This window comes from Atractosteus spatula, chromosome 7, assembly GCF_055471065.1.
Source record: "Atractosteus spatula isolate fAtrSpa1 chromosome 7, fAtrSpa1.hap1, whole genome shotgun sequence".
Taxonomy (NCBI): Eukaryota; Metazoa; Chordata; class Actinopteri; order Semionotiformes; family Lepisosteidae; genus Atractosteus; species Atractosteus spatula.
Window position 1 is genome coordinate 39,051,196 of NC_142712.1, and position 26,328 is coordinate 39,077,523.

Genomic DNA, 26,328 nt, shown 5'->3' on the forward strand with positions numbered 1-26,328 from the left:
TACTAAGGCCTCCTTCATAAAAAAAACAAGTACTACATATAATATAGCAGATTACGTGTATTACGTTTAACCACTGCTGCAGCATTTTGAAGACAAAAAATACGAACAAAATATCATAAGAAGGTCTTACCTTCAAGTTTCTTCCTTATTTTGAAAATCGTGCACCAGTTCCGATTCAATTACCAGCAGAGATAAAAGTATATTATGGACCAGAGTTCACTTTTTTATCCGTGTTGTGGGCCACCTTTCCTTACAATCTGCAGCATCTCGGTTGAGGTTCATTCAGTACAAAGAATATAAATTGCAGGAGTTTATCAGGTGTGTTCTCATGTTCGTTGCCGCAGAATTAGTGCTTTGGCTCCGAATGTCTTTGCTCTGTAATACTGCAAATCTCCTATCACGCCACTAGAGGCCCTTGTTTCACGACTTCATTTTGATAAGTCGAACAAACCTTTCAGCATTTCCCACCTAATGCAGGACGTGTATCGTGTTTCTCTAAATCGTTTCGTTCTTCGTTCTTCTGTTTCTGACTATTCTTTGAGGACCTGACGTCATACTCAACGGTGCAGGTCGATCCTTTCGCGCTGCAGATATTGTCTGCTGTTTCTCAATTCTCTCTTTTAAAGTAATGATTTATTCTTGATACTCTTTAACCTTAACCTCTCCCTGTTTGAGTTTCCTCTAAGCAACCCCACTTAAGTGATGCTGATCCATAATGCCTGCTTATTAAGCGCGTTCAAAATGGTGACGGATATTTTTCGTGGACAGGGTAACTCTTGGCAACCGACCAATCACGAAACAAGTCACTTTCATATCGCAACGCAAGTAAAACCTCGTTCATGGTATGGTCTGTACTGCAATATTGCAACCACAGAATCTGATGTTTTTTGTACTTGTGTTTTTTTTCTCACCACGTTTCTCTGGGCACCTCTGGGCCCATGAGCTAATCTGCCTCCGGCAATTGAGTTTATCCTTTGCTCACCCAGCTATATCCCGTGTTCAATGTGAGAGAGAAGCCTGCGCCAAACCAGCACAGATCACCCAGCCGCTTAAAGCCATTAGGAAGTTCTTAATGGGATCAATTATGGAATTCGGTCAGGGCAACGATTTAGACAGCAGACAGGATGAAAGCCGACACACTTACTCTTCCAAACCTTAAAATCAAGAACAAAGATGATCAAATGGGACTGCAGTTATAGCATTTTTATTAAAAAACAAACTTCCAAATTTTCAAGTACACGATCACATTTTATTGATAAAGAACCTAAAAAGTATAGATTTTTTTTTACACAATACACAGTCACAGATTTCCAGGTTGAGACATCCGGGTTGTACCAGAACAACAGGTCTGTAATGCCAGGTTGCATTAGTAGTATTTTTAATCACCAATATAGATATATTTTTTTATTACAGAAACAAATATGAACATCTATCGCCCACCTCTCTTTCTGTGCTCTAAAATGTGGGCACTAGCAAGCTGTAAAACCACAAGACATATCTACAGTAATAAGACATTCACATCTGTTGGCGAGTTAGTAAAGTTATCAGTTAATAAGAACTACAATTGCTATGCATCCTTAAACTCCAGTCATTTTTTATTTTAAAAAACATAACATATAATATAAAAATATTTAACACATGACTTTTAGGAGTCTTAGAAAAGGACAGCACAGCTAGGCCTCAACAAGTCTAGAAACTGGAACTGTTTCATAACAGTTTGATTTACATCAGCCTGTCTACTTCGTCTCCATTACAACAGGAATCTTCAGCTTCACAATTAGAAAAGAGAAACTAAACTCCCTTTGAAGTTAAAACCTGTCTAACTAACGACTGTAACTAGTTTGAAGTAGAAAACAGGTCTGGTGGTAACTCACTTTTTAACATTTTGTCTTGAAATGGTTGTAAAAACCATTTTAGCAGCAGACTTAACTATATTCATGGCAGTGGCATATGATATTTCTCTACACAGAAACCAGTGTAAAAAATACATGCCATGTTCCACAGATACATTTTGTTCAAAATACAGTTCTCATCACAAAGCATTTCCACAATTAGGAGCGCAAACTTAGGAAAAAAATGTATTCCTTGTTTTGAATTCACATGACAATACAACACTCATTCATTATCCATGAATGCTAATACAGAGGTTTACTTAGCAGGCATAAAAAATAAAGTTTGTTTTCCTCACGTTTTGGGATTTAAACATTCAAGAATCGGTTATTTCTCCTAGACAGTTTACGATCTGTCTTTCAGTTCTGCCCACTGTAGGATTTCTTGAAGAAAAATAGTATATACAAACTGATGTTTTCTAGGCACTCAGTATTTTGGATGTAGGATCCAAACACAGCCTGTAAGACTTGTGACTCCCGCTGAACAACAAACGGCAAACAGCTCAGCTGAACAACACGCAGTGGGCTGGCTCACATGTACATTGCAGAATGCCAGAGAGCTCTCTCCAGACACTGGAGCAAAACAGCTCTGCAAGAAGAAAACGTAGAACGTTTTGTCAGTACAAGGCGACCTGCAGTTTGAAACACTATATTATCAATCAGACATCAGCTGCATGTTTTATTCACCTTCTTTGCCCTGTGCATTCTTGTACCACATTGACATATCGCTACCATTCTTCATGAAGTGGTGTGGGAATGTTATTACCTTTTAAATGTGGCAAACACAGCCAAATGGCAGGAGAGAGGACTGAAGATTGTGCAGAGTTTCAAATGAACATCACACCCACTTTAAATTAGCACTGTCCTAGCTCAACATACATTCCAGATGTCTCTTTTGTCATGTTGTCCTTTCCTGCACATCCTAATCAGATACAAGAGTAGCAATGACAAGAATATTAAGCCAGCACACTGACTCCCATTGGCACTGAGACCGCGCCATGCTCTGCAATGAGATGGAACCCCACCTGTCAATTTGTCCCCAGTCATTGGCTGCTGGGCTATCACATGATGGAGCAGACCCCAGTATGCAGGGGGGGACTTTGGCCATTCACAGGGAGGATCAATGTGGGACCAACATTCCTGTAAAAGAGCACGAGAGGCAATACTATTAATAACAAATACCACCTCAGCATTAAATTAGGAGACAGTGGCCACGGGGGGAGTAGGTACTGTAACTCAGAGGGTGAATGTTGGTATCCCTAATGTTTATAGCCAGCACAAGCAGCATGATGTGTGATAGTGCTGTTACTTCACAACTCTAGGGTCCTAGGGTTGATACTAGGTTCCTCTCTACGTGGAGTTCACACATGTCCATGTTTCTGTGGGTCACCCAGGTGCTCTGGTTTTCTTCAACCCACTAAAGGAAATTTAGTAGATTACCTTGCTACGCTAAGTTGCCCAATCCATGAGGAACAGGCGTGGGACACCTCTCTCGAGAATCTAACTGGTCAGGAGCAGCTCCTTGCTACCACGAAATAGTGAAGATAAGGTTCAGGTGAAAGAGAGTGGTCATAGCCAAGACGCTAGCCCGCACTTACGGGGGAGAAGGGTAACATGCAGGCTACTAGTGAGAGCTGAAGCTCTGGGAGTTGGTGATGGAGCAGTAAAGTAAAGTGCTGATTATGGACAGAGTGAGAGGTAATGGTCTCAGCTCCAAGGCCAGGGAGAGACCCTGTATGTACCCTGAGGTGTGGTTAAGAAGGATGAAGATGGAGGACAAGTCCTGTGCAGGCCGGATCTGAGGGGCAGGTCTCATGATGCCGTAGTTAGAGCGAGTGACAGCTTGAGAAAGCCAGGTGTAAAGGTCAGCTTAGAAGACAAGTGACCATAATGGCTGCAGTAAGGGATTGCTCTGGGGAGACCGCTGGGCTGGGGTTGTGTACGTACTGATTTCTGGCAGCCCCGTTGAGGTTGGCCGGCTCCGACAGGTAGTTGGGTTTTCCCTTCTCTCCGATGAGCCCGTGCACTGGCTCGCTATGGCTGATCCTCAGGGCATGGTAGTGGCTCTTGGGCTCGTTGTGGTTGTGTTTAGGGACGGGGATGAAGTTCTCCACATTCCCGTTGGGCTCCACCGAAGGGGTCTTCTTTGGGGAGTGGGGCTCCGAGACGTCAGTAACATTAATCACGGGCAGTGTCTTGTTGGTCATTTCAGAGTGTGCCAGCTGCAGCTTCTTCATGTGGTTAATCACCACTGCAGCATTGAAGGCTTGCTGCAACCACAGGAAATTGAGGTTTAATTAATTTCTTTGCCTAGACTCACCCATCTCCATTTCCATGCTGAATCGCAACTCAAATATACCACTTCTTCATCCTTTTTACATGACCATCATAATAAGAACGTCCCTGCCTGTCCAGTTTAAGATGCTTCAGAGACACTAAAGCACAAGTTCTTGAGAGCAGCAGACTCTTCCAAGATTCCATCAGCCTCAGTTCTTAAATAAGTAACAGAGCTTATTAGCCTAATTGGATCGATTTAAATTTAAAAGGTCTTCTGCTGCCTGTTATTTAAAGAGTTATATAAATGCTGCTGGAATGGTGCCCTTGAGAACAGGGCTTATGGCCCTACATACTAGAGCACATAAAAAGATTTGGAACACATGTGAGATGTTTAGCAAAGACCAGGAATGGCCAACACAGTGCTTGAAAGCTGATGGACAATCTTTCTGTCATGTTACACAACCTCAATAAGTCCTGCACAAATCCACAGTTTTTTGGTAACAAAATCCCATTGTCCTAGGTGATTGAAAATTTGTGATATAAAGTTGACCTACAAAATCTTCTTGGTTGGGTAACCTGCGTGAGTACAGGAGAAAGATCAGAGCATTCTTAAAGTAGACCTAGTGCTCTGATCTGCTAAGTCTCTGGAGTCTATCAGTATGGCACCACTGTGCTGAAAACTCACCCGCCACTTCGATTTAGCAAAGTTCTTCTGGATGTTGATACTGACAGAGTAATAGATGTCATGGCTGCGAGCCGTCTTTCCTACAATCCTGCCAGGAGAGCAAAGGAAAGAAAATGCCGTTGGCTTGGGAAAAGTGGAAAGGCTATGGAAGTAATTGGGAATCGAATCCAGATTCTGTTATTGTTTCCTTTCTGATCATGAAATCGAAACAAGCCTATCTAGAAATGATAGCAACTGATTTTTAAATCAGCTCAAAGCATTAAAACCCTGTATCTTGTCAGACCTCAGAAGGTAAGTAAGGCTGAGTCTGGTCAGTACTAGGATGAGAGACCTCCAAAGAAAACCAGGTTGCTGCTAAGCAATAAGCAGTGTTCATGGACCAGTAGGTGGCTTTCTTCCCTCTGGAGCAGAATTTCCAAAGCAATGCCCCAGTATGGTCACAGGGATCTGTGCTGTGGTTGGCATCATCCTTTATCAGAGAAGTTAAAGAAGGGTACTGACTAATTCATCATAAAATATCCCATGGCATGGCTCATAACAAGTGTGTTAGTCCTGGTGTCCTGGCTAAACTCCATTTTGGACTTGTACAATCTGTCCTCACTACAGTTCCCCTTCATCAAACCATAATTAATTTCTCACTTCTCCACCAGTACAGTGGGTCTGCTGGCTGCTATGCATCACCCAGTTAGGGAAAGCACTTCAGTGGAGGAAGATTGGTCCCCCCATGAGGAAGTCTTAAAACCACACGAGTGTAAGAGCAGGGAAGGAAACAGAGAGAAAATTAAGGGTGTTTTAAGAAACTTGCCTCCCTTAAGATTCACTTTGAAAAAATAATATTGTTAGACAGAGGGTCTGCATTAGAAAATCAGTCTCGGGCTATGTAAGTGTTTGTCATAGGCATGGGTGTTATATAAATAACAAATTTGCCCTCAAAAACTTAAAGGTCCTGTTCCTTCAGTGGGCCTGGGCAGAATGCCCCCGAGTTCATGCTGACTGTACTTGACAACCCTGAAATGTGACCCCACTTACCAAGGGTGTCTGAGAGCCTGCTCAGTGGTGAAGCGAACCTCTGGGTTTCTCCGCATCATGTTGCGAATGAAATCCTTGGCTATAGAAAACAAGAGAGAATTCAATAAGTTTTGCAGCGCAAGGACAGCTGATCAAGAGCATTTTCCATTTTATTTAGCTTAAAGGGAAAGGGAAAATCTCTGGAGGTGATCAATTAGAAAGCAGTTGATGATGATCAAGGCTCCACTCTTCATCGATTACGCCAACAGTTGATTTAGCCAAGTAGCTAACAGCCTGCGTAATTGTGAAGGAGGAGCAGAGAGAGGAGACCTCCGCTCAGGCACTCACCTGATTCAGAGATGTCATCCCAGAAGGGAGAGTCAAACTCATACTCTGCTTTCATGATCTTGGCGAACAGTCTGGACTCCGTCTCCTCGTAGAAGGGAGGGTATCCACACAATCTGGAAGAGCGCAAAGGCATCCTGTTTCATGTAAACCGCCCTGACAATGTTGACAATCAACCTCTATTAAGGATATATACTTATTACTGTCTGAGCATATATAAAATATCCATTTACATAGCACGCAAATAAAAAGCTGATTCTGTGCTATTTTAAATATATTTCCTCAATCTCCATGCCAGGTCAGCAAAACATTATCTGTGTAATCTGGCCACAAAAACTACTGAATAAACGAACAGGCAGGGAGGTACTCACAAGATGTAGGTGATGACCCCTATGGACCAGCAGTCCACTGATTTGCTGTAGGGCTTCTGGGCCAAGACCTCAGGGGCTGCAGGGAAAGACCAGAGTCCTCCTTTTGAGTTACACCCAGTATTTATACAGGACGAACATAAGAAAGTTTACTAATGAGGAGGAGGCCATTTTGCCTATCTAGCTCATTTGGTTGTTAGCAGCTACTAAATCCAAGGACCTGGCTAGCTCGTTCCGTATTCTCACAACCCTTTTGTTAAAGAAGCGCCTCCTGTTCTTAGATTTCCCCCATAGTTTCCACTTGTATTTGTGTTTCATTCCAAAGAATTGCACTTGGTTGGCTCATGCAATTTGAACTAAATACAGTGCCAGGTGCAGCCTGTAACTCATTTGAGTTAACACATGGTTACAGACAGGCTCCCGCTGGGTCATCTCCAGTTGAGTGTCCTTACCCACATATCCTGGTGTGCCACAGGCCGTCGCCATAATGCCATTGTCCTCAATCTTGGAGAGGCCGAAGTCGCTGATCATGATCTTGGAGTTCTCGTCCTGGCTGTAGTAGAGCAGGTTCTCAGGCTGCAAAGGTAATGGTACAGGAGTAGGTGTATAACGTTTAAAAGAAGGTCAGCTCAGGGTCATAACAGGAAGCGCCGTGATTTTGCTGTACTACCTATACTTTTCAGTTTTCTCCCCTAAATTCTGTTCCCAGGAGTGGCAGTAAGGGTAATGATTGGAGACAGAAAAACAGACGAAGATAGAGAACCAAGAGAAACTGGTACCTTGAGGTCTCTGTGCACGATGCCATTCTGGTGCAGATAGTTCACTGCATCCAGGACCTGCCGGATTACCAGGCTGGCATCTTTCTCTGTGTATACCCCTCGGTCCAGTATCCGGTCAAACAGCTCACCCCCCGACACCCTGAGGAAGGTGAAGCCCAGTCCATCAGCACACTGAAGGCGAACTACCAGTACCATCACTCTAACACCAGGTGGCACTACATATCCTCCAAATGCTCATACAGGTAGCTATGAGCAGCACAACATGAAACACACAGAATAAATCATTCTGGAAGTGGTCTAAATGGAGACTATGTGTAAGTGCATTGAAAACCAATGACATGAGGCACTCCTTCAATAAAAGGCTTATGGGAGACTGGAATAAGCTACTCAGCTATGTTGTTGAAGTACACCCTGGTTTCTTTCAATAAATGACTGAATAAGATCCTCTGACCAATGAGCTACTAAGTACCCAAGACAGTGAATAGCCTCCTCTCCTTTTTCTTATGTTATAAACAGTGCGTTAGAGAAAGTACCACTTTTGTTTATGCAAGAATAATGTGTAAGTTCCCTTGGCACAGTACTAAGTTGAAAGTGCATTTTTTACAAAGATGAGACTTACCCAACCCCCCCCCCCCAAAAAAAAAAAAAATAACAACAACACATTTTAACCCACAGATCCCAATGCCTAACTGATTTATACAATGGTATGTATACTCACAACTGCATGACCAGGTAGTAATGGGTCCGGCTTTCATAGAAGTCTTCCAGTGCCACAATATTTTCATGTTTGATTCTGGGAAGGAGGAAACAAACCTCTGTAGATCTCTCTTTTAATTTTAAAATCCAGGGTTGGAACAGAAACATCTGTTCCATCCCTGGTGGAACAGTGATGACAGCATATGTTGGTGACAGCATATGTTGATGACAGCGTATGTTGGAACCATATAAGAAAGACAGTGACTCTCCCCCACTCATCTCCCCACACCTACTGTAAATAATGGTGTTTCAGCCTCAAATGCAACATGACATCAAATGAAACTTTGACACAGATGTATTTTACTCTTTGCAACACGTTGACAATTGCACTTTTTTTTAAATATACTTCTTTCAAGCTCAGTGTTTGACCTTATTTTCTTTTTCTAAGGACCTGTTATTAGGTTTTTACAAAACAATTTCAGTGTCTGTTCTCCAAAAGGAAAAAATCCCCCTTCAGAATTCAAATATTTTTTAAAGTCCTAATGAAGGATGATGAGGTTAAGACATTAAAGGATGATGAAATCCTAGTCACGCCTTTTTCCATGAGTAACTCAGTTAGAATAAAAGACTCTTTTTTTCCTCATTTTCTGTTGCATGCAAATCAGGATTAAAAACACATCCAGCCAGGTTTGTCTGGGAATGTCGGGAATGCCTGGGCCTACTTAGCATGGGTGCTTACCTCCTCAGCACAGAGATTTCATTTTCCAAGTTATTGTCCCGATGGTCTGGCATCTTTTTCACGCACTTGAGAGCGAAGAGCTTGCCCGTCTTCTTCTCCTTAACTAGGAACACTTCGGAAAAGGCCCCCCTGGCACAAACAGACAGGAAAGTCTCAGCAAACGAGCACCTTTCAGTAGCTGTAGGAATTCCACCACCATGTAGTTCCAAGAAACTCCAAGACAGCTACTGATTTCTAAGCTGCTTTTAAAAAGACTTTAACCGCAGAGTCAAAGAAAATGATCAATGCAAGAAACACTTATCCTGGTAGCAATTAGATTTAACTGGTGGCCAGTGTCACTAACCACATATCTTATCAAATAGTGAATCAAGTGAACCTTTAACATGTTGTTCAAGTATTTGGAATCTCTAATATCTTGAAAAAGGATCCACTTCTACAAGATAAAAAAGCTTTTTATGATGAGATTAAGAGAAAAATATTTTAGGTATGAAAATAAGAGGTACAAGTGGATTGGCACAAATATAAAGTATGTAGGAGTCTGGATCAAACTGCCCTCCTAAGTAAGATAAGTTGGCATTCTGGGATCCTTTGAGAAATAGATGGCCAAGCTTTTGGGATAGACTGACTGTGAGCAGCCAAACAACGGACAGTACAGCCTCTTGTTATTCATAATCCTTCTAGTTTTGAACAACTAAGCAAAATGAACATCAATTAAATAATAATTCAAATAATTGATTTGAAAGTGGTATGGTGTGAAATCTAGCAGTTATTGTGGACCTGGTTCAGCCACCAAGTAAAGCATGAACCTTTCAGACACATTTGGTGTAAACATGGCGCATAAATAAACAAGCAAGAGCCATTCAGAAGACGTATGTTCAGGGTGAGTATCAGCAGTTAATGTGTTTACTGCAAAGAGCTTATATCTTGTATACCGGATCTATCTTGGGCAGTTTCTGTGATAGCTGTCCTAGCAGGAAGGATTAGGGCCCTAATCTTTTACGTAACGGAAACTGTCAGGAGCTCAGGGATGTGAATGCTGTACACAAGCAAGCAGGCAACTCAGGTCTACCACAGCATCCTTCAGCGTTGGGAAGCTGAAGACAGAGTGCTGAGCAACCATAGAATTGTATGCGCTCTGCTAACAGAAAAACTGCGACTGGCACAAAACTGTGGAGAGAGAGAACTTGTCAGGGGAGGTGATGCCAAGGACTCTTCTTTGATGTAATTCAGCTCCCTCTTTTGTTGAGTTTTCTGACACTGTGATTGGCTGAGAGAGCGTGTGGAAAATGTTTTCATAGCATCAAAGAGTCAGAACTGTTTATTGATTGCTTGATCACAGAAGACTGACTGATGAGAACGTTTCACAGTGTGTTAATTCATAGAGGAAAGCCGGTGTACTGTATGTGCTCTTGGGTAACAGTGACACGCAGCTTCCTCACCTTCATGCATTTTTGTATCTCAAGAGTCAGAGCTAACATCCTGCTGAATCATAACAGCTTTACAGAACAAGCATTATAATTGCTTCTCTATTCCCTGAGGCCTCCCAGCAGTTCAGAACCTTGGCCCCCTGGCCATTGCATGATTACTTATCATTGCGTTTTTGTATTGATGTGTTTCTGTAGTAACCCCCCTGATACGAATATAAAAATATAACACACTACTGCAGCCCTAATCCCACAGCAACTGAACAAACAGGAAGCTGGGAGAGAGATGGGACTTGCACCCTGGTGTACATGGCAGACAACACTGGCACGAGTCGCAATGGGCACTGCCAGCTGTACAGGGGGTTCAGCAATTCAAAATGTCACTGCATTCTGATCTGATACATGCCCCCTCTAGTGTATTGGTTTTTACTGTTCAGAATGCTTTCTGGCAGCATCTGCCCCTTGTCCCTCAGCACCCTAGTAACTGGGAAACCTGCTTGTACTGCTTCTAAGAATTTCAAAAAGGACGGCTAAACACAGATATAAAGCAGAAGAAACATTAATTAGATGCACTGTATCTAGATTTTGGAATTCAAAAGGCAACTGAACTAAGAGCTTTGCATATGCATGCTTGTTTTTCCATTAATCTCCTCCCTTCTGCTTCAGCTGCTTTGAGACAGTGTAGCGTTCAACTTCTCAGAAGGGGAAAAAATAGGCTGGCTTGACCCCTGACCTTTCTGGGAGTAGGTTAGGTATATATACCTCAAAGCCCATGAAGTCCCTTAGATCCTGTTAGCTGTTCTTGCTGCTAATCGTCCCTGCTCTGGTGTCATTGACTCATTAAGGCGATCAGCCCAGTCATCCCTGTCTCAACCTGACCTGAAGGTTTAGCCTGTAGGAGTCTGAAGCCATTTCCTGCTGGCTACTCTGCTATTCATAACCTCCTGCTAGTACAGCTCTGGCAGAAGGTGCTCTGCACAAAGAGCAATTGATCCAACTAGCAGGCAGGAGACAGACTGTGTTGTTAATGGGGACTAGTATTAGTAGTTACTAGTTAGTAAGTAGGTACTAGTATCTTCTGGGGGATGAGAGGAGAATGGTAATCATGGTAATGGATTCCAAGGGTTGGGATGGGGGTTCCAGGTTACTTTTTGTATTCTGGGACAGGGGGGTTTATGGGGGGCAGCTTATTTGTTTTTCATTTTCTAGAGGGGAGGTGTGGAAAGGGGAGAGCTTGACTACAATTCTTTATTCTGAGGAGGGTGACATTGTGCTGGGGGGGGAGCAAATTCATCTACTGAAGCTTTTTAAAATCTTTTTGCAGACTTTGAATGAGGTCTGGCCGGGGTACTGGGGTCGATGTGCTCTTCAAGGCAACGAAGACCTACAAAGCAGGCAGGCGACCCAGATCTGCCTCATTAACACAGACATAAATTAAGTTCAACTAGTTACGCAACAAATCATAATCCTATGGACGATAAATGTGTCAAATTAATATGGCTGCTTAATAGTTCTGAATCATTTTTATTTCATGAGATAGCACATGCTATAGTGCTTGCTGCTAGACATGGAGAGTTAGTACTAGACAGGTTCCTGGACTGAGAGTTTGAAGCTATGAAGGAGTGTATAAAAACTATTAAAAATCACAGACCATCGCCCTCCTCACTCAGAGCACTCTCTTTAACCCAATGGATGTTATTGGCAGTGTCTATGATCTGACAGTACGAGCTATGGGGCAGGACACCTGCCAAGACCTGTTGCTCTCACTATAAAACCTTTCTAAAATCCTTTATGTGTGCCAGTGTGCTAAAAGACTCACATGTTGCCCACATGTTCCCACAGCAGATTGGAAGACGTGTGGTGTCAGGATTGGGTTAAGACTCAAAGTCTCCCTCCTGGCTGTGCTATTTGCAAATGCTGACTTGACTGTTCGTCGGCCTAAACCAAGTCCCCTCTGTGCCTCTACAGCAACGTTTCTTAAATACTAATACACAAGTGTTATGTCAAAGAGCCAACAGAGATTATTTGACGGACGTCTGTGTGAAACACGGGTTCACTACTCTACAAGCCTCATGTTCAACATTAAGGGACCAGTGCAGCACTTGAATTACAGTCACACAGTTTTATCAGGTCACACACTTTTTTTCTGAACCACTGAATCTCTGGATAAGCATCTTGGCATTGTGTTAATGGAACTGCAGAAAAAAGGAATAAGCAGATTGCTCATTTCAGATGTTAAGAGCGATTGAAGACTTTACCACATAGTCTCTAAATTAAATCAAAACCTTAATTTGGAGGCTCAGAGACCAACAGCTTGAGAATTACTCTCACTAAACCTGTGTTTAACAGAAAGCTCAGAGTCATTTTGGCATTTAGATTTAGCAGGGGAGATGACTTGTAGATTCAATTTCTAGTCATCACCCACATCATTTTTTCTAAAATAGTTTTTAGACTATTTCCTAGAATCCTAAAGGATTTGTTTTTTAAAGATATTTATTTTTCCTTTAATGTGGTGAACCAGCAGCACAAATACAGCTATAATTGAGTTTGACATAGATAACTGCAGCAGCATCCCTTTCAATAATCACGCTCAAAATGTTTACTTTCTGTATTAAAAGGGAAAGCCACTTTGAGCAAGAATAAGATGAATTACAGAAACCCTTTGCTAATATGATCAAAGTCTGTTTTCAGACCTCGCTCTTGAAGGGCGAGAACACTGGCAGTGTCAGTTGTATAGACAGGTTTCTGTCTTTGGAAACACCAAATGTCTGGAGGTCTCATTTAGTCCACACCAACGAGCTGATGGAAGTGAGAGGCGCCGACTGTGAAATCCCCAAAACAATGAAAGAGCTGAAGAACTGCTTGGAATCGCTGTCTTTGTCAGCACGACACGAGACATTCGAACTTCCTCTAACGTTCTATTATCCCACTCATCCTGGTCTCAGAAAATGTATATACCAATATGGTGTTTGATTAATTAGGTTTGAATTACTTGCTTCAACCTCTGGAATCTCTTAATTGAATTAAAGGTGAGGAGAACAATGTGCCATGATTGCTTAATAAATCCACAATGCAACTTTACTGTGGATGTAGAGCTGATTTTCATAATACCTTCTTACTGTGAAGGAGCACCTTCCACAGCTTTTGATTCATATGAGATCAAATTCTACCAGCAAATGCTGAAGAGTCAAGGAGCAAGGCCAGCTGTGCAACAGGACCCCTTGAGAGCAGCGGTATAATTAACTGGTGGGTCTCATTGAGGCAGACAGGAGTCCCCTGCACAGTCCGGTCCACCTGCTGCAGCAGACTGAGCTCTTCAGTCTGACTGGGACTGGTTATCAGACACGATCAAGGTTGTGAAAGATTATCGCCTGGTAGCCAAGCCTGCTTTACTGGGTGCTTGTCATGCAGGTCTTCAACAAATCCGGTTATTGAATCTGGTTGCTTGCAGTTAAAATACTGAATCCACTTCTAAAGAGTAAAAGTTACACTTCCCAGCTGCTGGACATTGCCAGTTCTGTGTTTTGGGGGGTATAGTCATTGCCGTGTTTTCAAGTATTTTTATTTGGGACGGCTCGTGCAGAAGAGGAGGGGGTTTCTGCTGTACTTACGATCCAAGCACCTCCGTGAACTCGAAGACATCCCGGATGTTTTCTGTCACTTTCTTCCAGGTGCTGCTGTCCTGTCCTTCTTTGCGGCCCATTGTGGTTTGAGTTTCTGCAGGGATTTCTGTCAAAGGAAGAATGGGGGTTTTAACAGGAGTTAAACAATACACTGTATTTTTTTTCCTGCTGGATTTGGCTGCTGTTCCACCTCTAGACTGTCAATGTTTAGTGCCCGTTTCTAGGGCACTTCTCGCACAGTTTCAAACACGTAGGGAACGGAATGCAATTGTTTTTCATTTGTCTTAAAGGAGCCTTCAAAAGGCACCAAGGAAATTTTATTTCATCTCTCCGTAAACTGCACACATCCTTAAGATTACGGGCCTTCTAAATGTAAGACTCTCTGTACCTTTGCTTCCTTGCCTGTGCATTACCAGACTTTCACTTTACTTTCTGGAACAGTGAAACGTCCTTTTCAGCTTGTTACAAAAACACTAAGCCCATTTAGCATCTCTTAAGATGAAGAGTCTCTCCTCAATGTCCTCCTTGTTATTCTCCTCAGTATCTGGTAGCAGGTCTAACTAAAGCTTCTCTTTAATTTATTGATTTACTTCATTCACACAGCCCATCTGACACTTCTAGTTTTCAGAATGCCGCGTTTTTACTTTTTGTATCATGCATGATATTTTACCATGCAGTTTCTCGGATTTCACTGAGCGTGACTGGTTAGTAACGCCAATGTTAGTTTACAATTAACAGGTATGGGATTACAAGATTTGTTTTGACACTGATATTTAAAATTGCATTCTGTCTGTTTTTTAATAGGAGCTTACATTGATTACAAATAGTTTGTGTAATGGGTTTGGGACTTTTTTGTCTGCTGATGGATGAAGGGTATAATCACTGTCCTAATCACCTGCGCAGACAGATGACATTGTCTGTCAGACTGTCTCAGCTCGACACACGCACGCACACTGCAGCAAGCTAATATTCATGGTGAAGCTAACAAGCTGATGCAGTGAACTTCAGCAGAGAGGCAGGTTTATTTCATTTTCCTTTCTGCTTGATTTATCTGGTTGCTTTTTAAAGAGAGAACTCCATTCTGTTGAGCCTAACGAACTGACAGGCAGGCAAATGATTTAGGAACAGAAGCTCTGGGGAAAAAAAACTTGAAACTCTGAACTTTTATATAAAGAGAGAGACTGCGGACAATTTCCTACACCTGCTACATTCAACACACTGGCAGTGAAGGTGGTACTGATCCTGGGCCAATCAAAGGGACTGTTGTTCCCCCCAACATACAGTTAACACAGCATCATAATATTGCCTTAATTAGTCAATGGTTGCCAAGCAAACCTTTCTCTTTTAAAACAACAACCTTACCAGTGGCATAGAGAAAGCCTGGCCAAATGCTGCCCCTTTCCCCCCTTTTCATCTACCTTATGTGAAAAGTGCAAACAAGCAATTAACACCTATGATTTGCATTAACATCCTGAAATAGAACTGGATTAACATTGCAGGAATTGCACTAGTTAGTTACCTTCCACTAGTGATGCGCGGGTCGGCTTTTTTTTTTTACCCGCCTCCGCCCGACCCGATCTAAAATCTTTTTTTTTTTAACCCGAGGCCGACCAGCCCGCGGGTGTGAGTCAATCCGCGCATCACTACCTTACACAGCACTCTCAGAGTTTTTATAAAGGAATAGCATTTTGTCGATCTCTGTTCTTATAATGTTCTGGTGTCTTTTACTATCCCGGGCCAAAACACAATATCTCCATTTTCAGTTTTGATGGCACCAGAAACACGTGCTCTGGTGCATCTCTTCCCTTCTCAGAACTGTGGTTCACAAAGGTGAGCAGGTTCCACAGATGCTTCGCTAGGATATGCGCATGCTTTTATGAGCTGTACTGCATTTGCGTACAAAGATTCACAATGTGCAACACTCCTGCCTAACAAACGCTTGGAAGAAACTGTATGAATCGATTTGTTCAGTGCCCACAAGTATCTCTTAAAATTCCGGGGCCGTTGCCCATTGATTAAACCACCCGTACAGCATTGCATAAACACAATAAAATGAAATATTTAAAATTTATCTCATCACTGCATTGCGTCATTATATAGTAAATTTTGCTAAACAAAACATTTAAACCACATTAAATACCACACCAGCAGTGAGATACAGCGGATCAATAACACCACGCAGATCAAAAAGAACCCGAAAACGCTTAACGTTTCAAGAACGTCTTTCCTGCTGCTGTAGAAAGACCTTCCTCAGGTTGTGACAAGATGACCTCCACCTTTTAGATAAACCGCTGATCAATGTACAAAATTAGAAAGCGATTTGAATTCAGACGGTGACTTGCAGTGAGCGGACTGATGATAGAACCCTTCGTCCTCTCTAGATGCGCCCGATATGAAATTTGTAATTAGATAAGCGGAAGTTACGGTTTTCAAAAACAAAATACAGCATGATACTGAAATAGGCACATCAGAAATAATACGCCACTGGCTCAATGAGGCTCTGGCACCGAGTTTAAACAATACAAATCACAAAATAAATTCCAAAAGGAAAGCAGCAAACAACTTTTTTTAGCATTGAAATTCAAACAACAACAATACCAGCATCGGTTCCCATCTGCTTAATTTCTCCACTTAATATCGATCCGCGCTCCCTCCTCTGCGAAGCTCACGCTAATACTGCGCTCCCTACGCTGTTAACTGTTCTCCGTGTCTAAGCCGCCCCAGCGCGTGTCAGTGAGTTGTCATCCTGTCTGCGCTTTCAGCTAGAATGGAGGATCAGCTCAGCATCATTCACGCAATTCCTTGTGTAAATCCAGGTGCTCTTTGTAATAACGCAGTAAGATCGGGCACTTATTACTGGAAGAGGGAAGGGGGATGAGCCTGAAACTACAGACAAAAGCACCTAGTTAACAGTTCATAAAAACGACAATTTCGTTTTACAACTAGCTGCAATTATAATTAAACCTTTTCCCCTATTTTCGTCGATGTTTTTCAAATTAAAATAAAAAAGAGCTATGTGAACTAGACCAAATTAAACTATTTCTGGCACTCTTGTGCATTAACTTAGCTCCGTTAAAAAAACACACAACTATCTGACTTTTTATACACATACTAATTTTAACGATTTTTTTTTGCCTCTGCTCATAGCGTTCGAATCGAGATGAGTCGTGAAAGTTCTGCGTTAGTAAGAAACAATAGTTTTCAAGGTCTGAGTGGGAAAATGAGGTGATGCTAAATTGTTCCCATAGAAACGAGCATTATCACGTCAATTCTCAGCATCTGTGCACGAAAACGAAGTACATGGTATTGGAAAGATTATTTTATAATATCTGCTGAGAAAGAAACGCCCTGGTTGTCCAAAGTACCAAAAAACCCGAAGGAGGAAAAGTTTATTTTAAATCAAACATCCATTTTATACTTGCTGCACTTAATTACGTTAAAGCTCTTCGTTTCAAAATCTCTTAAAAGAAATGTACTTTTCATTACGCACCAAAAATTATCAAAATACTTGTGTCTGACTTTTCTAGGCTAACAGAAACAATGGTGTGCAACTCATTATTTTTGCAGCAGAAAAACCATGCCATGACCTATTGCCTAAATACTAGATCAATTTTGCAATCATAATAATCTGTGGTCTAGGAATGATATCTATTGAGATTATTGATATTAAAAATAAATCAGGAATTAAAGTATATTACCTTTCGTACGGGAGTGCTGCGATTACTAAGGTTCCCAAAGAACTTTCTACTTAGTACAGCGCGACGATTGTTGTGAATGTATAGCGGCTTAGCAGCGTCTTTCCTCTCGCTTACCTGGAGCAAAAAAGCGCAAATCCTTTTGCTCTGCTCCGACTCTCCTGCTCAAAGCTCGATGAGGTCTGTGGGGATTAGAGTCGCGAGCTGCACGGAAATAGCCCGCGCCAGGATCCAGAGATTACAGAAGAGGTGAAAAGTGCCTAGTCTCGTTGGTTACATTTGACATGACGTGTGATGTCCTTATAGCCCAGAGCTCTTTTATAATTCTTCATGCACTGAAGGGAAAAATAAATCCTACTTTCAGATAGACTAACAGCCTACCCTTGTAATTGTACTGCTTAAAGAGAAAAATAAGGATGCCCTACTAGTTAAATGACCACAAAATATCTTCTACTTTAATGTCTAATTTTATACGCAATCGTTATTCTTATCGATATTGTTATTACTGGCGTTTATTGCTATGCTACAAATTATGTCCAACGGTGAAAATTACATTATTATTTTATCAGGAACATTTGCGTTTACTAGACGACGTAAGAACACATATGGAATTGCTTTCTCAGGCTTCAACTTAATAAGGTGAATAATCTTCGGAGACTCGTTGGCTTCAGTAATCAATGACTTTTTATTTAGTGATCGTATTTTCAGATCAAAGACATGTCAAGGAAGACTGCTGACAGGAGGGTGAATATCTTGTGTGATAAAAACGGAAAGATTGGATATAAAGTTATTTAGAGACAAGTTCAAATTGATTTTAGTCCTGAGCAAAGAATCACAGAGCATGTGTACTTTTATAGAAATAAGGCCAGACATCTTCAATCGTGGTCCTGGAGGGGTAGTGTGTCTGTAAAGTTTCTAGGTCTCTTGTAAAGCACCAGCTACTGAAGAGCTGGGAGCCAATTAAGCCTGTAACAAGCTGATTTGGGTCCTTAAGAGATGAGCAGGAATGGAGATCTGCAGACACCGTTCGAGTTCTGAGCAGCCTTCCTAAACTTACACTCTGCAACTGCAATGGATAGTGTAGCACTGAGTCAAGCTCAGTAGAAGACATAAGAGTTATAATGCTGTGAACTAACGAAAGAAACTTTGCTCAATGCATGCATTCATCATACGCTCCTTGAATAAAAGTGTTCCACTACTGAGAAAAGTTTGTGAAACCCCAATATAAACATGGAAATTAATTGCTCTTCATGGCAGCCGTGCCTAATCAACAAAAATAGTTATATATGTAATTGCTATGCAGACATTCCTATTCTTGTTTGTATTTTGTGCATGGGTGTTTAATTATTTACACTGTCTACCAAAGACACAATGCTGGAATAATATCACCCCTATTGGGAAATTCTCCAGTATTTGTTTTTGAAAACCTTTCGGCACTACACACTGTATGGTTACATACAACTAACTTAGGATTAATCCTCACCTTGCCTGACTTCTGAAGACTGAGGTCTCTGTTCTTAGTGGAACTGGCACAATGTTTGTGTGGGAGATTGAGCAGATACAGGGGCCACACATGTTGCTAGACAACACACACACACCTGTGGGAAGGGACAACATTCTAGAATGTTCAGCAATCATTCCAGGGCACATGGGATTGGCCACGCAGGTCTCATCTCGCTGCACAGCGACAGCTGTTGATTGATTGTACAAAAGGATGTGCTCTGCAGCATGCTGATTAAAGCCCTGCAAACAAGCCCAGCCACATGCTGGAGGACATGAAAAGCAGCTCATCGTGGGCCTTGAATGACACAATGAGTCCTTTGGCTAATTGCAAGTCATCTGCCCTGCTGTAGCTTCACAACCTGAGGTGCACCACAAGCCAGAGTGCAGAATATAGCTGAATCAACACTGTTTCTTGAGTGACCAAAGCCAGGCTAAATTTACTAAACAGGATGAAAAGCAAAGGTTATAGGTTGTTAAGAGTGCTGCAGCTCACTACATAGACAGGCCCGAAACTCTGTGACCAGAATTAACTAACATTTCATGGCTTAAACACACAAAAAGCTAAATGGTGATGGCGACATCTTACATTCCAGATTCTCTCAAACTGCTAATTCCTTCATGCCTTCCGTTGAAGGAAGCCTGGTCTCTCCCCCAGGTTCCAGACCCTGCATGCAGTGTGGTAGGGCATTTTGCGTTTATAAACCCCATCTTGCTAATCCCATCCCTGCTCAAGATATTAATGGCCTTAGTCTGTTGAAATTGAGAATATTGGTTATAAAATATCTTCTGTCTTTCCCCTCCAATTAGTTCAGTCTTCCCCTTGAGTCATCTCTTTATCAAAGCTGCAGTTATTTTTTTTTTATTCAAGTGTTTCTATTATGAAAAGCTCTATTTAAATAAAGGTGTTGCTGTGTCCCTGTTTGATTCTGAGACCTTGAAACAAGGTGAGCCGGATTCTGCAGAAAAAAAGGAAAATAAGTCGCAGAAGACAATAAGATACAGCTGTTAGAGATCTTGGGAGCCTTTTAATTTAATGAAGGCACACCTGCATGCTCTGAACAAACTCTGTGCAGTAGATCCAGAAAACGTGTCAGTTTTTAACATGAAGTGTTTTTATCACTAACACACTTTATACAGCCAAAATTGTTTTAATGGGCACTTATATTCAAATAGGATTATTACATAATTTTATCTCAAAATTGGATTAAGTTCATGCATGCCTTGACGTCAGTTAAGAGCAAATGTGCTTTGGCATTCACTGAATAAGAATTTATGCTTATGTATAATAGAAAGTAACACAGGCTTTTGTCACTAGGAAGCTTATGAGGGGTTATTAATATCAGGCATTCATACAGAGGCTCCCACCAAATATTAGTGACAATGCACTAAGATACCTTTATAACATGGGACACATCCTATCCAATTATCTGTCACCATTAATATTACAGACATTGCAGTGAGCTAACCATGCATAATACAGCGCAACACTAATCTGTACATGATGCAACTAATCCTGAAAACACTAACTAGCTGGATACATGGTTATAACATCTGTTATTAAATTTGTCTGACTTCTTTATCCAAGGAAACACACAGTAATATAAGATTTCTTTAAAATAAATCATGTGTATTGTAACACTATCTTACCAATCTTAGAAACAGGTATAGTAGTAAACTGTGCATTAAGGAGTACAATGTTTGAGAGTCTATATTTCCATATTTTGACACCCAAAGAAGGCTTCACAGCTGAAATGTTGTGTTTCTTTTCTTCTCTTTTCAGCATGGAATAAACCTTTACTTTTTCCTCTACATTTCAGCAACTACCACTAGAAATCAGTCTTCCTTTAATCCAGCAATATGGATGCACCAGAGGTAAAACAGGGATCCAAAGAGAATTTTGCCTTATTGGAAATTGGTGAGGCAGAAGGAAGTAGTAACCTTTAGCCCTTCATAACCAAGTACAAGTCTGAGGAATAAAAATGAATCCCACTGGCTCATTCTGAGGATCCAATACCCTCATGATCAGACTGTCAACCCCACTCACCAGCAGGTAAAAAGTCTGCTTCTCACCCACTAACCCGCTCTGCGCTTGGACAAATCAAGGGCTGTTGACATCATGGTTGAGGAATTAGAGGCGCGTCTACAGTCAGAGGTGTGACTGAGCCAAAGACTGGCTGTCCGACTAGACTGTCGCTTCTGCAATTCTGCAACACGGATCAGAATCAAATTTGCATTTCTCTGAACAGATGTAACAATATGGAGAAATGGAAGGGGCTAGGAGGAAACAGAGTGAGAGAGTCACTGAGTCAGTGCGAGTGGGCCCCTTTCTGTGCTACAGGTGGGGCTCTCGAGTGCCCCGCCTCCCAGTACTCTTGATCTGCGTCAGCACCCCTCCTGGAGTGGCAGGTACAAGCTCCGTGAGGCAAAGATGGCTCACGAGAACAATGCAGCTGCTCACTGTCTAACTGCCGGCCCGTGAGCTAACAGCGAAACCAAAAGGTTTTCTTTCCAAATAGAGCAAATTGTTTGGAATTAAAACCCTTTCTGTGACAGTCATTGATTGTTTCACGCTTTCCGAGTCAGTCACTTCCAAGAGCCTGGAGCTCCAGTTTTATTCCATTCGCCTGTGTGAAGGTATTCTGGTCGAAAGTAGCAAGTGGTTGATTAAGGAGCTCAAATACACCAGCTCTGAGACTAGTTTACAGGGCTGTGCAGACTGAATTCTCAAGGGCACTTTGCCCTTCGTGGGTGACATTATATTGCTGACTTTAATATAGAAATATAAAAACTGACAAGTTGTGAAAATAACTGGTATGTTAAAGTTGCCTTCTATGACAAGAGCTGGCTGGTAGACGATCACTCTGCAGATTGATGCCTAGTTATAAAAATACAAGCCAATAAGATTACATCTTAAGTTATTAATAACTCACTATGACCCCTTGTAAGCCTACTAATCACACTGGACTTCGGTTATACAGTGCTGCATTATGCATGAGTAGAGATTCCAAAGTATTGTCTTGTACAACAAGAACAAACACATGCCTCACATAACCTCACATAAATTTCACAGTAGCTCTTTGTACCCTAATATTCCAGCCACCCTCTTGCCATTGTGAGATCACGGCTGGCCTTGATGATACAACCCGCCAGGTGTGTGTGGAGGCAGAGTCTGCTGTTGCCATGGGTACAGCCCTTGAGAAGGACTTCCAGCCCTGCCTTGTGAGTTAGAGGGAAGGCTGAGAGTGAGGAAACAAGATAAACAAGTTTAATACAGATAACTTTCACAATTGTTGTTGCTAGTCTGCTTCCTTCAGTTTAAATGCTTTAATAAAAAAAGTAGAAAACAGTTCAGAAAGACATGCACAACTGGCATTACACTACACATTAGGTTACACTATAAGTCTGTTATGAAGTAGTTTTCCGAGGAGCATATGTTAAACATGGTATGGACGTGGAGTCATTGGATAGGTAAATAAGTAGATATGTTAGTGATCTGATCTGGACAACAGGAAAATAAGTCAAGGCTGCTCACATATAGCTTCCCCTGCTGGTAACTGTTTGTCAGAGCAGGCAGGAAACACTTTTAACTACGCAGAAGCCCTGAGCAAAGCCAGAGCTCCAAACCAAAGAGAACTAATTCATACGGAGGGCACGTCTTGCTAACAGAGACAAAAATGTAAACAACAAATGCAGATAAAAACCAGAGGTCAAAATTTTCCATTTTCCCTCTGACTATCAGCCCTACAGAAAAAACATGTTTTGCTGATCCCCACCACTGCAATACCTGTTACACTGTTTTTCTATCAATCTGCTATCCCAGGGACCAGGGGGGACACATCAGCCAGCACCGTGCACCCCCTCAAGCTCAGACCTCAACGTTACGAGGAAAGAGCCCCCCGTGAGTGCAATTAACGATGATGCATTAATTAACATTCTGAACAACGCCTTATGTTTCTGTTCTTCCATCCAAACAGGTCAAATTCCCCTTTGTAATAGTTTTATACTGGACTGTTCCCCACAGAAGCTGGCTTGAATTCAAGCTGTCAGATTACTGAGGTCTACCCCTACCACTGGCTCACACTGATGGGTTTTTTTCTTAAGGTCTATGTGATTTAACCTGTTGTTGCTGCTGCTGTTCTGTGTTTATATTTTTGGTGCTTCCTTAATGTCTGTGTATTGGAGCATAAGTGCAAATAAGCATTTCATTGCACTTGTGCAAATGACAATAAACTGAACTGAAGTGAACATGCCCTGGTAAGGCCCAGAGACTTCTAGGCTGCGAGTCTGTGACTATCTGGGTGGCGGGGTAGTGTGTATTGGGGTGTGAGGGCTTTCCTAATGCTCATCAAACCACATGTACATTAACCTGATACAGAGAGCCAGCAGGAGCTGTGTCCCTACCTCTCTCTCACCCCACACATTAGCAGGAGCTTATCCGAGATTCCAACACCACTATAATTTTAAAATACGGTCTGATAAATAGTCAAGCCAATAGTCACGCTGTATTTGTCTTAAGAGCTCAGATAGCAACTAGATGCTAAGTACTTATATAACTAATTCTGGCTGCCCTGAGCAGGCAGTGTCCACTCATGTGAAAGACTGGGGATTGAGTGTGGCTCTCCAACAGATTTGCAGGGATGTTTCACAATTCTTAGTTATTTTTTAACCAGGATGCTGAATTTACTTGTGAATGAATGAAAGTGTTTTATGCCTTGTAAAGGATTAGCATGGTTTCTGCTCTCTCTGTCAACAGCCAGGGATTTTTACTTTTTTTTTACCTTAGCATCCCAGCAGATTCCAGTGGAGACGGAGAAAGCAGTTAAATCATTGAAGATCCAAATGTTCAGAGTTGTATCCCATAAAATAATCACCAGGCTGAGCTGATTATCTGCTTTATCCTGACGTTTCATGAAATGCTCATCTACGTGCAGGTGACACTGTTAAAAGAAAGTCTTTTGTTTCCCTGGCTTAATTCATTGCTGGTGAATTGCTACTCAATCTGCCTTCAAGAGCTAGAATTCAATTACTCTTGTACCAGATGGAGGTTTCGTTTTCCTTCTCTGAATCATAAGCAATCACAGGTTTCCAAAGCCTGTAGAGTTTCCTACTCTGTACGGCCTAATTAATTCCCACCGTGCTGCTGCTAACTGTGGCACTCAACAAACACCGAGTCAGGCACCATCTGTAATTCAGAGGCAACAGACTATAATGAACTTCTTTAGGGGATGGAAATAAAAATGAACATCAAAAGCAAAAACAAAGCTAATTAAAAAAAAAATTGTTGCACCACGACACAAAACTGCTTTGTGTCCTGCTGCGACAATAGGATGTTGAAAGCTCACACTTTTCTTTTCTCCTTTTTGGCTGTATTTGTTCACAGATGAAAGGGAAATTGAGTGGATCCCTGGGTGCTGTGCGCAGAGGCGGGTCACCCCCAGCCCAGCCAAGGAAACAGAGCCTGGAAGAGGAAGTCTGGAGCAATTTAAGGTTCCATTGAAATAATGCTGCTAATTGCACTGTCACCGCCTGCTCAGCAGGACATTCCTCGCCCCTGCCCACGTAAACGGCCTTTCTCCAACTGCGCATCTCAGGAAATTTCTCCCCTGCTCCTGGAGAGCCCCAATCCGCTTGGTCTTATAGGCTTCAGCTGCTTTTAAAGATGAGCAATAGGTAGAAGACGTTGTCGAAGTCAGCAAGTTAAGTGCTCAGTTTTTAGGGGTTGTGGACCTAGAAGACCACCTCAATTCTAGGCCTAAATGATATCTTAACTAAAGCATCTAAAGATTGATTCAACACAGTGAAATAGTTCCATATTTTTTCAAAACTGGTGATTAAATGGTGACCTACAAAGCCTGCTGGAGGTGGAGACCCTGGGCCTAGAGAAATAAAATCAAGTTGAGACTTACGTACACCTCTAGGGTGTGAAGAATGACATGCAGGTCTGTCCAGAACTAATACACAAGGTAACACAGCAGATTTTGGAGCTCTGAGTGATTGAATAGGGAATTGAAGTCAGTGATGTCCAATACTGTACACACGACAGGATCTCTGGTTTGATGAGGCATTAGGAGTACAGAGATATTAAACTATTACTGTCCCATTGTAAGATAGCAGATAGCACCGACTATAAGATAAAACCTGGAGGAAAAAAATGTTTTTTACACAGCTTGTTGCATTTTTAAAGACATTAACAATAATTTAATGTGAATATTGATAGCATAGAATAAATTCGTCTGAAAATATAACTTCTTAACTGACAACGTCTGAATTACGGGCTTCATCCTCGGTGCGGTTCTTCCCTTGGAAACTTTTCGTTTTGTTTCTACAAATAGGCTACGAGGCGTTTCCTTTAATCGTGGGTTTTCGTAAACCATTTTATTTATAAATAAACTTTTATTTTCCAAACTTGTATTTCCCAGAAAACAACACGGAAGATGCAATGCTATCCTGGATTACATACGGAAGGCAAGAGGAAGCCCAGGCCAAAACCCGTTTGAAAAGTTTTTTCGCTTCGATCCGGAGCAGCTGCAACGCTTTTCCGAACCAGACTGGTTTTACAGTCTGCCACCACTAGGTGGAACCCTCACACAATCGAGTAAAAGGTGCCAAGCAGATCCCTTCCTCGCTAGACCCGGTGTGCCCAACGTCTGTTCCATTAAGCCCAAGGCTTGCCTGCTTAATTGTTTAATTAAACCCTTGTGCTGTAGATAACCTAAACTTAGGGACTAGCAGCAGCAAGGACTTGCAATGGTAGAGATGGTCCTTGGTTAGACAGTCATTTGTTATGCCGAACACAAGCCCAAGGACAAGCGCTCATGCAGTTTCTACCAGTGTCAAGGCTTAGTTAGCAGAACTGAATTTCAAGTGTGGCTCTCCATGATTTATACTGTATGATCAGGTCCATAGCTATCACAGGTTTTTCCCTCATGGGTATTACAAATATCCAAAAATAATAATTAATAACAATAATTGCTTACACTTATAAAGCGCTTTACAGGTAATGGGGACTCCCCTCCACCACCACCAATGTGCAGCATCCACCTGGATGATGCGACGGCAGCCATAGTGTGCCAGAATGCACACAGACTGCTGGGTGAGCAACCCCTACTGGACCCTCTAATACCTCTTCCAGCAGCAACCTTAGTTTTTCCCAGGAGGTCTCCCATCCAGGTACTGACCAGGCTCACACCTGCTGAGCTTCAGTGGGTTAAAAATGAACAAGCTACTCAACCATTTTGTTGGAGATAGGATCCAGACAGCTATTGAAAGAAGCCAGGGTGAGATCCTTTCATCAAAA

At 41.9% G+C, this 26,328-nt stretch overlaps 1 protein-coding gene across 4 annotated transcripts; it reads right to left on the minus strand.

Moving 5' to 3' along the window:
• Positions 1 to 1,189: 1,189 nt before the first annotated feature.
• On the minus strand, positions 1,190 to 17,698 carry LOC148830927 (calcium/calmodulin-dependent protein kinase type 1D-like). 4 transcript variants are annotated; one of them, XM_088920607.1, is made up of 13 exons: positions 17,646 to 17,698; positions 13,822 to 13,939; positions 8,787 to 8,915; positions 8,070 to 8,144; positions 7,352 to 7,490; positions 7,025 to 7,148; positions 6,576 to 6,651; positions 6,208 to 6,320; positions 5,881 to 5,959; positions 4,852 to 4,939; positions 3,837 to 4,159; positions 2,915 to 3,029; positions 1,190 to 2,478 (listed from the first exon to the last, which is right to left on the minus strand). In XM_088920607.1, the coding sequence occupies exons 2-12, from the start codon at positions 13,911 to 13,913 to the stop codon at positions 2,951 to 2,953; spliced, it is 1,317 nt and encodes a 438-aa protein (XP_088776733.1). In that variant the 5' UTR covers positions 13,914 to 13,939; positions 17,646 to 17,698; the 3' UTR covers positions 1,190 to 2,478; positions 2,915 to 2,950. The 4 variants fall into 4 exon arrangements, with proteins under 4 accessions (XP_088776733.1, XP_088776731.1, XP_088776730.1 ...); XM_088920605.1 differs by lacking the exon at positions 17,646 to 17,698 and adding an exon at positions 17,532 to 17,553; XM_088920604.1 differs by lacking the exon at positions 17,646 to 17,698 and adding an exon at positions 16,432 to 16,587.
• Between the last annotated feature and the right edge of the window lie 8,630 nt (positions 17,699 to 26,328).